The 14446-nt window shown below is 34.8% G+C and overlaps 2 protein-coding genes across 6 annotated transcripts in view; one reads left to right on the top strand and one right to left on the bottom strand.

The window, feature by feature from the left end:
• The window catches only part of LOC114479193 (abl interactor 1-like), a 28741-nt gene extending 27168 nt beyond the window's left edge, over window positions 1–1573 (bottom strand). For all 4 annotated transcript variants that reach the window (XM_028472743.1, XM_028472742.1, XM_028472745.1 and 1 more), the window contains exon 1: window positions 1339–1573. In XM_028472743.1, coding sequence (XP_028328544.1) covers window positions 1339–1455 — 117 coding nt within the window. In that variant the 5' untranslated portion in view covers window positions 1456–1573. The remainder of the gene's footprint in view (window positions 1–1338) is intronic.
• A 1836-nt stretch (window positions 1574–3409) lies between these two features.
• Window positions 3410–13471, top strand: LOC114479499 (acyl-CoA-binding domain-containing protein 5-like). Of its 2 annotated transcripts, none has more exons than XM_028473206.1 (14): window positions 3410–3528; window positions 3744–3864; window positions 5654–5777; window positions 6532–6604; window positions 7999–8161; window positions 8287–8325; window positions 8583–8816; window positions 10463–10678; window positions 11348–11442; window positions 11562–11733; window positions 11824–12005; window positions 12736–12786; window positions 12891–13006; window positions 13119–13471. In XM_028473206.1, the coding sequence occupies exons 2-14, from the start codon at window positions 3783–3785 to the stop codon at window positions 13138–13140; spliced, it is 1569 nt and encodes a 522-aa protein (XP_028329007.1). In that variant the 5' UTR covers window positions 3410–3528; window positions 3744–3782; the 3' UTR covers window positions 13141–13471. The 2 variants fall into 2 exon arrangements, with proteins under 2 accessions (XP_028329007.1, XP_028329008.1); XM_028473207.1 differs by having other exon boundaries at window positions 8619–8816.
• The last annotated feature ends 975 nt before the right edge of the window (window positions 13472–14446 follow it).

A 14446-nucleotide genomic window follows, 5' to 3' on the forward strand; every position in this document is an offset into this window, starting at 1 on the left:
TACCCCTTTGCTTTGTATTATCTTGCCTTCTTTACTTTAAGCCCAGTGTGAAGAATGCTCCCAAAGTTTGGGGTATATCTCTCCTAAGAGTGTGAGAAAAAAATTGATTTGGCAATAAATCAATATATTTTACTGTGTGATAACCGTATCAATCTAAAAAAAATGTCCAAATTGATTTCTGTAATCATGTTTTTTGAAAAAAAGAAGAAAAAAAAAACATTTAATTGCACAATATGCACAGCACACTTTATTTTCATAAAACATACTGGGCACTTTTATAGATGTATGGTTACTTTTTAATTTAAAAAAAAAAGAGAATTTAAGAAATTAACAGAATCAGAATCTGATGTAGAAGCAAAAGTTAAACTTTTTTTTAATGTAATTTCACAGTTTGATAAACATACCACTTGTTTTTGATATTGGTACTTGAATTACAGTTAGTTACCATTTACTTGCTCTCATGAGTTTAAAAATACATGAAATAAATTGTATTATTTCATACCTTTTTGTAATTGTAAAGGTGAAATTTGTAATTATTGACATCACAATGTATATCGTGATATGTGCATGGACATATATTACTGCACCTGTAATTGTTTTATTTTTGTTGTTGTTTTTCTGGAGGGAAGCCATCTGCATCAAATATTTTGTTTCTTGTAATAATGTTTTTCTAATATTTAACAGTATATCTTATATCGTATTGTTTAGTATCTGGATATATTGCATTGTGACATGCAAATTGTGTATCGTATCGTCCGATCCATGGCAATGTAAACCCCTAGTATCTTCTATCTCTTGCTTATCGACCAATTCCTACTGGTTGGATGCACATTAACTCTTTTTCAACACTGTTTTTCTTTGCAAAATCTATATTAGACCTTGTAGAATAATGTTTTGTCTTATTCATAAGTCACGTCTGTGTTGTAGTAACTGTATTCTAAACAATATCGATGCATGAATATCGTGAATATCTTTGTATGAATTGTGTGATGCTGTGCTGAGACTCAGGTATCCATCAGTAATAGCAGTGAGTATCCACACAGTCATAACAACGGCACACCCTCTGAAAGCCACCAGCAGAGAAAGCCCGTCACTGGAGAGCAGAAACGGAGAAAAGAACCATAAATGATGGTTTCCGACACGCGGTTGTTCTCACACCACGGGTGGAAAAGGAGGTTTAGTCGGTTAATGTCGCAGTTTCAGGTTCTGCTGTCGGTACAACCAGCGTTTCCTGTCGCTGCCGTGGTTTCACTCACTTCTGCTACAAACACCGCAGACACGACGGAGATAAACGCCGACAAATTCACCGAATAAAAGCGGCCTTCCGGCTCCTCTTACCTGCACATAATTGTTCTCACAGTATTCCGCTACCCGGGACAGATTCTGGTAGCTCTCCACCAACGCTCTTTTACCGGCGGGGATCTCCTCCTCTAACAGCATTTGTAGCTCTGCCATCTTACATCCCTTTGCATTTCTCTCCACTCGGTTCTCTTCGGCGGTGATGCTGTGCCGAGCAGCTGAGAGAGGGGCTCCCCCGCCTGGCTTTGTGGGGCGGATGGCCTCCGATTGACAACGCACCGTGACTAACCACTGCTGCGTCATAGAGGGAGAGCACCGATTGGCTCATATCCCGGAAATAGAAACCAAAGACCAATAAGATTGGATTTTGCTGTATAACTTTATGCTGGCCGATTATTACATGTATGATATTATAATATTAAAACTGATGGTGATAAATAATATAATATAATATAATATAATATAATATAATATAATATAATATAATATAATATAATATAATATAATATAGGTTGACTGGAGTCTCTAAATTGCCCGTAGCAGTAAGTTTGTGTGGTTGTCTGTGTGTTGCCCAGCGATGGACTGGAGTCCTGTCCAGGGAACACCTCCTTATAAGTAGTGGTGTGCATTGCCATGCATCGGACGATACGATACGATTCCCATTTTGCATGTCACGATACTATATATCCCGATATATCCCAATTCAAAACAATCTAATATTCATCACGAGATATCACGATATCAATAATTACAAATTTCACATTTACAAGTACAAAATTATATTAAATACAATGTATTAAAAAATAAATAAACTTGCAAGTAAGGTAAATGGTAAGTAACTGTAATTCAAATACCAATAATAAAAACAAGTGGTATGTATGTGAAACTGTCAAATTACATAAAGTTAAAGTTTAACTTCTACAACAGATTCTGATTCTGTTAAGTTCTGAAATTATTTCCTTTTTTTTTTTTTTTAAGTAATCACATACATCAATAAAAGTACATAGTATGTTTTATGAAAATGAAGTGCAATCAAATGCCAAGCTAAAAGGCATTGAAGAGAACCGGTACCAACAGAATTCAGTGACCCCGCACAATAATAAGGCGCTACAGATACATTCATTGCAGATGTTGTTAATCATTTATTCTTACATTTATTCTTATTTATTTATATTTCAGGTCGTGACATTTATATATCGCAAATTTCTGGTGACCCCAGAAACATTTTTTTCTATAGAAATCATTTCTGATCATGTTTGTTATGCTGTTTTACAAATACAGAATAGCCAGGATTAGTGCACAAAGTGACAAGATGCGCCAGCTCAGATATATTTTTAGTGCATTTTATTTGAACTAGATTTATATTTGAGGACGTAATAGTATAGAATACAGTTTTTTGAGATTGGGTGTGGTATTTCAATTTAAAAAACAACAATAATTGCAAAAATGTAAAGTACATTTTTAATTAGTATTTTTTTCTTTAATCAATTACTAGACATTTCAAGCGACCCCACATGGGGTCACGACCTCAAGGTTGAAAAACACTGCTAATCCAAATCCAAATCAGATTTAATTTAATGATCCCAAGGGGGAATCACTACAGCTACAGAGGCTCAAGAAATATTACACGTGAAAAAAAAGAAGAAACTTTAACAAAGGAAACATACATAATTGTGTAAAAAATATGTAAATTAAAAAAGGATTAAATACAAGTCCAAAGTGTGAAGTAACTTTATATTCTTCCGCCACTAGTAAACTACGGCATATAAAAATTACGGCATAAAACATAAAACAAACATGTTTAGTCTTGAATCTCTGTGACTAAGGACACTAAATTACTTATGAAATTAATATTCATAAATGGGCCGTGTCTCTTTTTTTTTTTTTAACACTGAAGCAGAATTGGTAGGAAAAGAAAAAAAAAAGAATATATCGATCAGAAAAAGGACGGTTTTGTGCTCCAAAAGTTGGCCGGTCTACATTTCCCACAAACCACCATCGTTTAAATCTTTTCCCGCAAAGCCTTGTGGGACTTGCAGTTGAAGACGCTAGGCGAACGCTGAATGTGTTTCTGGATTATCTGGCTTGTAAAACTACAATTCCCAGAAATAACTACTTCAGTAATCTGTGAGCATCCTTGACCAAGGTAACGATAGAAATTGGGCTCAGGTGCATTTTGAAGACTCCGAGCTGTTAAACTAACACATAACGCCAGGTTTGAACAATATGGTGAGTTAGAATTCACACAAAGTAAAGGATAATAATTTTAATAATGAGATATGTTTTCGTCAGAACTGTACGGGATACTCAATGTAACTACTTTGATATTAAATGGTCGGATAATAGATAACCAGTTATCCCTGTCGTCGTTATGTAATCTTCAAACTGCAATAGTCATGTTTCTTCTTCCTGACATTGACTGTCGCTGTTATCCCCTCTTAAAGGCGTAATAAATACATGTGAAGACCCAGTGTGGACTCAGCATGGCGCAGGAAGCGGACACACACAGCCTGGAGGAGAAATTTACAGCTGCAGTCACAGTAATCCAGAGTTTGCCTGAAGAAGGTGACAATTTACCACAGGCTCTTGCTGTCATTTTGCTTGATTTGACTTCTTATGATGTGAAATATGTTGTGATAATAGACGTGTCAACACTTGAAGAGATTGATTTTTTAGACAAGTCGTAGCTAGGGCTGGGCAATTTGAACCAAATCTCATATCGCTATATTTTGTTCTCTAAATGACGATATACTGTACATATCTTGATGTTTTTAAATCAATAAAGTCTTACCAGAAAGACAACACGGCCCCTTTAAAATGAGTATTTTAATAAAAATAATAAACTGTAAAATAAAACTATATTGTTATAGACAATATTCTTATTTTCTATATAGCCAAAACAGAAATCTCAATATATCTTGACTCTCGATATATTGCCCATGCATCGTAGCCTTTCTATAGCGGTCCCCTCATTTTTCTTTGTATAATTACCATACCCAACTAACTTAATGATTTATGATCCATTCATTTTTAGAGAAGTTAATAATCTAGAAACTGCTTGAATTTTGCATCCATTGTTTTGATAGCACATTAATAGAAAATAGAGAACAAGAGCACTTAGAGAGCGCAAACCTACGCCCAGCACCAAATAACTTCTTTGCCAGATAATGACAGTTATCTAATCAGTGATTTTGATCATGATACCATGATCATTCTCACTTTAAAGGCTTGGAATTAGTTTTGTTCTCATTACAATGCAGTTGGGCCAAATGTATGGGCACCCCCATTAAAAAAAAAAAAATCTGGATGAAATTTGGATCAAAATCCAAATGAAACTCAGCGTGGTATTTGAGGAACTAACCTGACATAACTCAGCCATATTAGAGGTCAGTGGGTTACGAACCAAGACATGAATGGAATCTTCCATGGCGTAAAGTCCATCTTTGGTTAGCATTTTGTCAAAATTCCTCAAGTACTTTTGACATAATCCTGCTAATAGACAAACTAACGCCGGTGAAATTATCACCACCTTGGTGGATGTAATGGTTTCTCATGAGAACGTTGGTTGTAGTTCATGGACCAAATACGGACCCGTTTGATTTCAAGTGGGTCTCAGATTTTATGTGGGAAAATGTTTTTTTTTTTTTCAAAATGATTGTGCCCTAGTTTCCATTTCACTGATAAATAATATATAAAATACGTAAGGCACCGACAATATCCAACAGATATCAGTCTCTGCAGGGTGTTTACTTTAAAATTATTTGATTTTGTGACCAATTTCTATTTAATGTAGGAAAATTTGTAGAATAATTTGAGGAAAATTGCAGGATTTTTGTATTTCAAGGGGCTGTAATTACTTGGTAATTTACTCAATGATCCACGTTTCCTCTGTCATTTTCACTTTCTCCTGCGGGCTGAATTGAATGCTCTAAAGCAGTGATTCTCAACTGGTGGGTTGGGACTCAAAAGTGGGTTGCGGACCTGTACTGGGTGGGTCACGAACAGCTGGTCAAAAATAAATAAATACTTAATGTTTCTCATGTTGGACTATTCTTTTATTTTGAAAGAAACTTTTCTTTTGACAGGCATGCTGTGAAATACATGTTGCACAGGAAAATATATAGATTTGTTTAAAAAAAAGATTATATATGTGTGTTTTCAACAGCTATTTGGTTGGTTGAATTAAAAAAAAAAAACGTGGGTCGCGATTTAATGACCGTGGCAAAATGTGGGTCCCAGGGTGAGACCAGTTGATAACCCCTGCTTTAAAGACCCGGATTTGGCCACCCGGTCTTAGAAGTGACAGGTGTGCATTAGAAAAAGTGGATTCATCACACGATGTTTCTTGTCCCAGGTCCTTTTCAGCCTTCTGATGAAATGTTGCTAATGTTCTACGGCTACTACAAACAGGCCACCGTGGGCCCCTGCAACATTCCCAGGCCCAATGGTTTCTGGGATACACGTGATAAAGCTAAATGGTAAGCATTTAGCTACAGGTTACTTTCATATATTATTCAATTGTGACTTCACAAACAAATGAAATATATTATATTGAAACTGATTTGTTCCATATTTCATCGAGATTTCTGTTGAGATTTGTTTATTTGTTTTCATTTTCATCCTTTTTTTGTGTGTTTGTTCGAAATAAATCAATAAATTAACATAAGTGTTTAGAGGAGGTTTGTCTGGGGGTGTCATGAAAAGCTGTATACAAGGCTGAGGTCAATTATAACTGAAATTGCATAATTGATAATTAATCACATTTATTTTGTAATTATATTTCTAACTTTTACCAGGCTCAGTAGTTGTGATTGATTAAATTTGAACTTTAGTAATTGAGAATGTACTTGTAATTGACTTTTTAGGAGGGAAATGATAATTGTAATTGGACAAAATTACCAGCCACTGTAATCATAATTAAATTGTAATTGAACATAGATAATTGAAGATATGTATTGTAATTGAAAAATGTAATTGACCCCAACCCTGGCTGTATATGACCTTTTCATGGTATTTTTTATTTTTATTTGAATAAACCTACTGTCTGATCCTGTCTTTACAGAACTGCTCTTTCACATTATCTCATCCATAAACACCGCAGCATGATTTTATTTAATTTTTATTTATTTATTGGTCTGGATACAAAACAAGTTTATTGAGAATTCTGCAATGGTGGACTGTGCTTTGGTTGCACAGCTCCAGTCATTTCATTGTTCTCTTATGTGTTGCCAGGGATGCGTGGAGCTCTTTGAGAAATATGTCAAAAGAAGAAGCAATGAGAAGTTACATTGAGGACATCCAGCTGGTAAGTTGTTTGAGCAGAAAGCTCCATTTGAATGGAAACTGATTGAAATTATGGTTGGAGGCTTAAGTTTATTTTAATTTTTTATGTCATTTGTATCATAAATACAATAATATCCTAATAGTTCATAGTCATTGTTTGCTATAGATCAGATGTGTTTCATTATACTAATTATTGTTGCATTTCTCCATTGCTGTAGTAGTACGCTACATTATTACAAGTGAACAAGATCCATACCAAACAGATGCATACAGTAAATACTTGATTCATCGCTTTGCTACCCCAGGTTGATAATATTACAGATGGTCCTCTGAGGTTGAATAGATGATTTAGAGTCTAGACAAGGTTCATTTTGATTGCTGCTGTATTGAACCTCCTCAGGAAGTGTTTATTCCATGCTTGATGTGGAGGATCTGTGAGGAGCTTCCTCGTGATTGTTGGCCCCCGTTCCCAGCATCCGCCTCTCTGCTATCCTCTCTTTTGAGTTATTCTTTGCCGCTTGGACTGAGCCTGCATGTGTAACAATTACTGTTCAGTCTATTGATGGCTTTTGGCTGTGACTGAGCTTCCCTCACACATTCATCAGCACAAAAGACATGACACCATATCACTTCTCAGCAGCTGGTCTTTCATATTAAACTATTACATTGTACTTAAGAAGTACATTTGGCCCTCGTCTTTTTATTTACCGAGATTGTTGAGCACTGAATATGTTTTATAGCAGTGGTTCTCAAAGTTGTTTGGCTCAAGTATCTTCGTTCTCATATTTCTGAATCCAAGTACGCCCTTATGTCCAGCTACAACATTTTGCTCAGAATACGATAAAAAAAACAGCTATAAAGCATAATATTGGAAAGAATGAGGTAGGGCTGTGCAATTAATGAAAATTTCAATTATTACACCAAACGATTACAAAATAACAATCGAAAAAAAAACGATTATTAAAACAAAAAAAAACATTAAATTAAACAAAGTTCCACCATTTCGGGCATCTACAACTAATAAAGCTTAGCACCCACTGATTATTAATGCTAACTTTGAGTTGTCAGCTCCTAAGCCCCGCCCCTCTCAAAGCTAAAGCTAGCGTGTAGGCCAGTATGAGTAAAGTTGTTGTTAGTGGTCTTGAAACATGGCAGAGGAAACGCAGAAAAAAGGCTTTAGTATTTATATATATATATATATATATTCTATTCTATTTGTTGATTTTAGTTTGTGCGAACCACATGAACCAATAAATATAAATCTTTTGGTCAGGGGTTCAGTGTGTTTTCCTGGAGTTTTAAACACATTTTCGTTTACCATATGTATTCATTCATTTACTGTTTATTTCTGTTGATCAATGAGCATCCCATAGCTCCTAGCCTCCTAATAAATACATGAATGACATTTTTTGTCAGATTTTAGAAATCATCCCAGTTACCGAGGAGGTGTCCGACCTGCTCCAGAAGCTCGGTAACTTCTACTCCGAGGTTGAGACAGAAGAGGAAGAAGAAGAAGCGGCTAGAAAAAGGGAAAGCAACAGGAGACCCTTTACCAGACCGTTTGCAGCAGCACACGCAGGTAGTGAGCCCAAAAAAAGCAAAAATATGAAAATGGGAAGAAAGATAATAAATAATGCTGCGATTCACTATTCACCTTCTTATCTCTGACTCACAGATAATTAGTGTATCTCCTTTTATTGATAGATGAGCAGTGTAAACCGTGTCAGAAACCAACAATGGAAGGCAAGTGTTTGGTGTTCACAGTGCTGCAATGTTCATTATGTTGAAGCCTCTTTTAACCTAATTAGTCTTCTTTTATTGCTGTGTAGCTTTAGTGACTAATGATCATTAGGTCCACTTTAACAACCTCTGTCCTTGGGCCGTATTTTGTGCTGTACTTTGGTATCGTGGTTTACAGCTCTACATTTTTAGTTGTGCTATAGTGTAGGTTAAGTCCAATGTATGTGTTTGTGTTGCTTCATGCTCTTTAACGTGTGAAGGTCAACCTAATGGAGAGCGTCTCCCCCGCTGCTCAGGCTTTGGTGGTCTGTGGGAGGATATACAAAACCTACCAGAGCAAAATAAAGCACACAGTGGGTCTGCAAGTAGCAGTGTAAGTTCTCGGGAAGGAGACAGCAGCAGAGAACGTAGTGAATGTGAAAGAAACGAGGAGAGGGGTTGGAGAAGTGAAGAAGAGGACATTACAGCTGATGGAGACGAGGAAGAGGACAGAGGTAAATGACATATTTAGACGTTTTCCTGCTTTATAGAATTTGTTTAGGTTACATGATATACATTATTGCCTTGGTGTATCATATGTTAGATATTTTTGGCATTTTTCTTCCAATTGGGCATTCCAGAAGAAACCAAAATAATAAATAAATACATGTAAACAATTTACTCAACACATTTGTGTCATATATTGTGTTCATATTTTGGTTTTGTTCTAAGTTTAGCAAAAATAACAAAGCCTGTATGTCTTAGCTCTTGGATTGTTTGTAGTATATCATAATTATTGTTAAACGGAAACATGGAAGTAGAATAAATCTACTTGAATGCACTTTATACATAATATTAAAGAACTCTCCAAAGCAGCTTTTTAAGATTCCTGAGTAATTGGGAACAGAAGTCAAACATTTCCTTATATGTTAGTTTGGTTGGAGTCTCTAAACCTGTGTTTTTCAACCTTGGGGTCACCTGTAATTTAAATGGGGTCACGTGCAAAGTCTAGTAATTAATATTTAAAGATATATATATATATATATATATATAGCTCATTTTATCAGCTCTAGCTCAATTCAACTTTATTTATATAGCGCAAAATACAACAAAGTAATCTCAAAGCGCTGAACAAAATATAAAGTCCACAGTAAGAAAGAAAAAACCCAACAAGATCCACATGAACAAGGATTTAGCGACAGTGGGAAGAAAAAACTCCCTCTTTTTCATAGGAAGAAATCTCCATTGGAACCAGGTTCAGAGGTGGCAGCCATCCGCTTCGACTGGTTGGGGTTAGTGAACAGAAGGGAAAACAGAAAAGGATAAAAGGATATTCTATCCAAGTGTCTCAGACTAGTGTAGACATGGGCAACTTGAGGCTCGGGGGCCACATGCGGCCCATGGCCTAATTTTGTGTGGCTCCCAAAGCAAATGAACAAAATGATTCATAGAAGTACACACAGAAATACAAAACACAAAAATAACAGAGAAACAAACAAAATGACAATAAAAATACACTTAATGACTCAAAAAACATAAAATTACAGAAAAACACATATAGGACAACAAACCCTCACAAAAATAACACAAAAGAAATCTAAAGTGCGAACAGAAACACACAAAATTACCCAAAAGTTGCACAAGGTGACTAAGAATACATTTAACGAAATGTACAAAATTAAGGAACAGGACATAAAATATTTAAAATGTGAAGAGAAATACACAAATGTAACCGAAAGTTGCACAAGATGACAAGAAATACACAAAAAATAACATAGAAATGTATGTATGACAACAAAAATACACAAACTGCCTGAATTATATTATATATATTTGAATTTTTTAAAAATATTTAATTCTTATTTAATTATTTTTAAAAAGAGAACACGACACACAATCTTAAACAACTGTATTCTATACTTTCACGTTCTCAAATATATATAAAAAAGAAGGTGGCAGAGAAGATGCACGTCACTGAAAAAGCTGAAATTTGATTCATAATGTAGCAGTATCATCTTCACTGAGGATGTCCAGCTGCACGGTGAAAACCATGCATTATGGGGTTTTTTTTGGCTTTTCAAAGTAGTGACAAGAAGATGGGCACACAATAACTTCTTACTTACATTTTGCTAACATTTCTATCATTGATTGTTGCTTTCAGGTTGGAATCAGGATTGGATGCTTTTAATACCAAACAGCCTGAGGAGGAGGTCTGATACCAAAGGCTCCAGTAGCAGCGTGGGGCCCAACATGTCCACATTCACCAACGGGACACACAGCTCCCTCAACAGCCAGGTGGATGAGGAAGAACTCGCTTGTTCTGTTGAACTCTGTTCAGGATGTAACCCATACATGTACTGTAATGGAAACTTTACTGGTAAGATGACTCAATAATGAATAATTCTATTTAAAATTATTTGTAAATCCTTCATATCTGAAGAAGAAGGATTTCAGTTTTATCTTTAATAACAGTATTGTTTTACAGATTTATTGGTTTTTTCAATGCTTTTTCACATTTCTGCCACTTTTCCATCAAATCTCAATACCTTTCTTGCACATTTTTTCACTTTCAAGACATTTCCGGCACTTATAAACCTCTTGTTTTATCTTTTAACCTCTTTTCTCCATATTTCACACTTATTTTTGCCAATTTAACCACATCCACAATTTATCATGCCCATTATTTGGTCACTTTTAACCCATTTCTGATTAAAATAAGGATTTACATCTTTAAGATGACTATGTAGTAGGGCGCAAATAATAATAAATTTCCTGGATAACAGTGGATATTATTCATATAAATAAATAAATGTGGTTGTCACAGATTCATAGACCAATAGACCATCATTTTGCTGACTTTAAAGATGACCCTGTCTCCACATGACTGTTCTTCAATGTTCATGTCTGTTTTCAACCGCCTTTATTTAGGGGGTCACTGGCTGGAAAGGTTGAGAACCCCTGTTCTAGAAATTACATCAAAAAATATAGATTCAAGTTGAAATTTGCAGCTTGTTTTTTAATTTCTTTCATTTTTTGCACCTTCCAGATGAGAGGGATACTCTACGAGGAAGAAAAGACAGATCCGCAGATTCAGACAATGATGAATTTTGTGACTCCATGGAGGATTTAGCTGTGGAAGAGGTTTTTTATCTTTGCATTTACGTACGTTTCAGTGCAATAACAAACTGGCTTCAGTTTCTCATGCTTCAGTCTTTCTGGTTTCCTTTCAAACTGGATGATCTTTCACTTTTGCTGCCAAGCGTCTGTCTGTATGTAAAAGTCAATCAGCTGGATCAGGAGCAGTGTCAGTGAGGCACACCGATCTGTGGTTTGAGAGCAACACCATCCAGACTGTGGGAGTGGATCAAGTACTTATTGGAGAAGAGATTAGTTCCAGCAAACTTGACAGTTATTTGTCAAGAAGAGTAAGCGGTAAGGCCATGTCAGCTGGCTTTGAATTAGATCGACAGTTACTATTGTTAATTCACCTCCACCCGAAATGTTTGCCTATTTTTCCTCTAGGTTCTCAAACACCAAAGGCTTCATGCAGCACTCTCTGCTGCACGTCACAGAATATAGATCCAATAGTTGCTAAAAAGAAGCACATCGATGATCAAATAGCCACAGCTCTGCTGATGCTGCGGCAGGACATGAACAATGTGCTGGAAAGGCTGCAAAATCTGGAGCTGATGACCCGATCGCAGGTATAAAGACAGCAGGGTTTTTCAACCTTGGGGCCACCTGGAAGTTAAATGTGGTCGCCTGAAATGTTTAGTAATTATAAAATAAATAAAAAATACTTATTAAAATTATATTTTTTATCTTTTAAAATGTTTTGTTTTTTTATTATTATTTTGCACAGTAAAAAAAACAATACATAATTCAATGATTTTTTTTTTTGTCATTATGTGCATTAACGTGTACATAACAAAGCAACATCCCAGAGTTCCCCGTAAATAGAGTCAAAGAGTAATCGTATAAAATTAGATAAATCTCAGTAATATAAACAGAATATATACAAAATATCACAAATATACAATGATATGCAAAATAATAATGACAATATCACAAATAGGTATACAGTTCATGAAGAGGTTAAATATGTATTTATTTATATTTAATTAAAACACCACATACATTCACTTATAACTGTTTTCTATACTTTCACTTTCTCAAATATAAATCTAGATAAAATAAAAAGCAGTATGTATGAAAATATCTGAGCTGGCACATATTGTGACTTTGTATTTGTAACACAGTATAACAAACATGATCAAAAAAGGGATTTTAGAGAAAGAAAGTCTCTGGGGTTGCCAGAAATATCGTGATATAAAAATGGGGTCAAAGTGGGTTAAAGGGTTTTGTCTAATCTCAGAAATACAGAAATGCTCTATTGTTGTTTGGTGCTTCATTTCTGTCTTTTCTTATTTTTAGTTACAATCATCTCCACAAGGTCAGAAGTGCCCCTTAACATTTATTCAAAAGGTAAATGTAAAATGTTTTTCTCCCTATTTTATCAAATTTGTTGAATTCATTTTCCAGAATCAGTTTCTGAAATTATAAAGTCGATTGCTTCCTTTTTTTTCTAGATCCTCAGACCTCCCTGGTGGCCTTTTGACGTCTCTCCACTCACAGCTGTTTTAACTGCTTTTTGGCCTCTGATTGCTTTTTGGCTCATCGAGCTTTACCACCAACGAAAGCGAAGGTAATAAATTCTTTCAGAGCTACTGTATTTCATACTTTTTTACTGATAATTCTTACTTGTGAATCTGCACCCCTGGATAAATAAAACTCCATGCCATGTTGTCCCTTTGCAGGAAAATCCCAGGCAGTAAATGACTGCCATCATCAATCAAAGGCTCTAAGATGGAAATGAAACAAATGCACTTTTATGCATTTGTGAAGAGAAGCAGAAACCACTGTAGCAGCAGAAGAACTTTGAAGGCAACATTAGATTTCTGACATTGGCAAAATCTTTTGAAAAAAAAAGTATGGCTTTTTGAATTTCGAAAGTAACACTTTTACATCAAGGTGATGTAGATGTTTAGTAAGAAAACAGTTATTACATCATTGATGCTCATTCAATGTTGTTTTCATAGTTAATTGAGCATGAAACTGCAATCTTATAAGTTCCAAAAACTATCTATATTAGTTTGAATAGTTTTTCATTGAGGTGTCGATGTATGCAAGATTGTATTTGTTCATCAAGGTTTTTTTGTCTTTTTTTTTTTGTTTTTTTTTTTTTTTACAAGACATTATCTTTCACTTATAGAGAAATAAAAATATTTGATTTGATATGAAATGTGAAAGACTTTTAAAGAGAAACTATTTTTAAAGTTTGTTAGATTTGAGGTGCGATAGTAATGGAAATGATCTGCCCAGCTGCTGTAAAATGTACAAACGAGACGATGCATGTAGGAACAAAAGACTACTTCATTGTTGTTGTGTTGATTACCGTTAAAAATAGTTTAATAAAAGTTGTAATGCTTAATTGTGTTAAGTGTATGATATGTGGTTATATGCAATAAAGCATTCTTGAAACAATCTCTTAATTACCGAACACAAAGTCAGAAAGAATTATGTATAACTTATCAGACTGGTTAAAAAAATATGCATAATACAGCGAGTGCTGAGTGTTTAATACTGACCAAAAGTTCAAAAAATGTTGAACTTTAACAGTATGTAGATATCGGACAGATTTTTTTTGTTTTTATTTTTTTCAACTCGTTTAGAAAATGTGGAAACCATGGCTTTGTTTTGTTTTTTTTTTAAAATAATTGCACTTGTAAATTGAACAATTAAGCCAATACTAGAATTGAATTAAAGAGGAAAATCTATGCTTTTATTTTTCATTTTTAAACCAAACTTAATCTGTCCAAATTCAAGAGAGATACACCCATAATCCTGACCTGAAATCCAAAAAGTTTTTGTGTGCTCTCATTTAAAAATAAATGCTCAACAGCCTCACAATGAATTAAAAAAGAACAGTGATTAAAAGTTTGATGTATGAAGTCATTACATGGATAAATATTTCATAATTTTAAAATGAATTTCTTTAGCCTATCAATAAACTAATTTCTAGTACAGGTGAACATGTTGGTGAATGTGGACATTTTGTCGGGTAGCTTTGACATTTAAAAAAAAT

Source organism: Gouania willdenowi, chromosome 17 (assembly GCF_900634775.1).
Source record: "Gouania willdenowi chromosome 17, fGouWil2.1, whole genome shotgun sequence".
Lineage (NCBI taxonomy): Eukaryota > Metazoa > Chordata > Actinopteri > Blenniiformes > Gobiesocidae > Gouania > Gouania willdenowi.

What these genes read in the sequence shown, in the direction of transcription:
- LOC114479499 (XM_028473206.1), top strand. Translation starts at nt 3,783, where the DNA reads ATGGCGCAGGAAGCGGACACACACAGCCTGGAGGAGAAATTTACAGCT. An exon ending in ACATTGAGGACATCCAGCTG is followed by an intron (nt 6,605 to 7,998) that starts GTAAGTTGTTTG and finishes ATTTTTTGTCAG; the next exon opens with ATTTTAGAAATCATCCCAGT. An exon ending in CTGTAATGGAAACTTTACTG is followed by an intron (nt 10,679 to 11,347) that starts GTAAGATGACTC and finishes TGCACCTTCCAG; the next exon opens with ATGAGAGGGATACTCTACGA.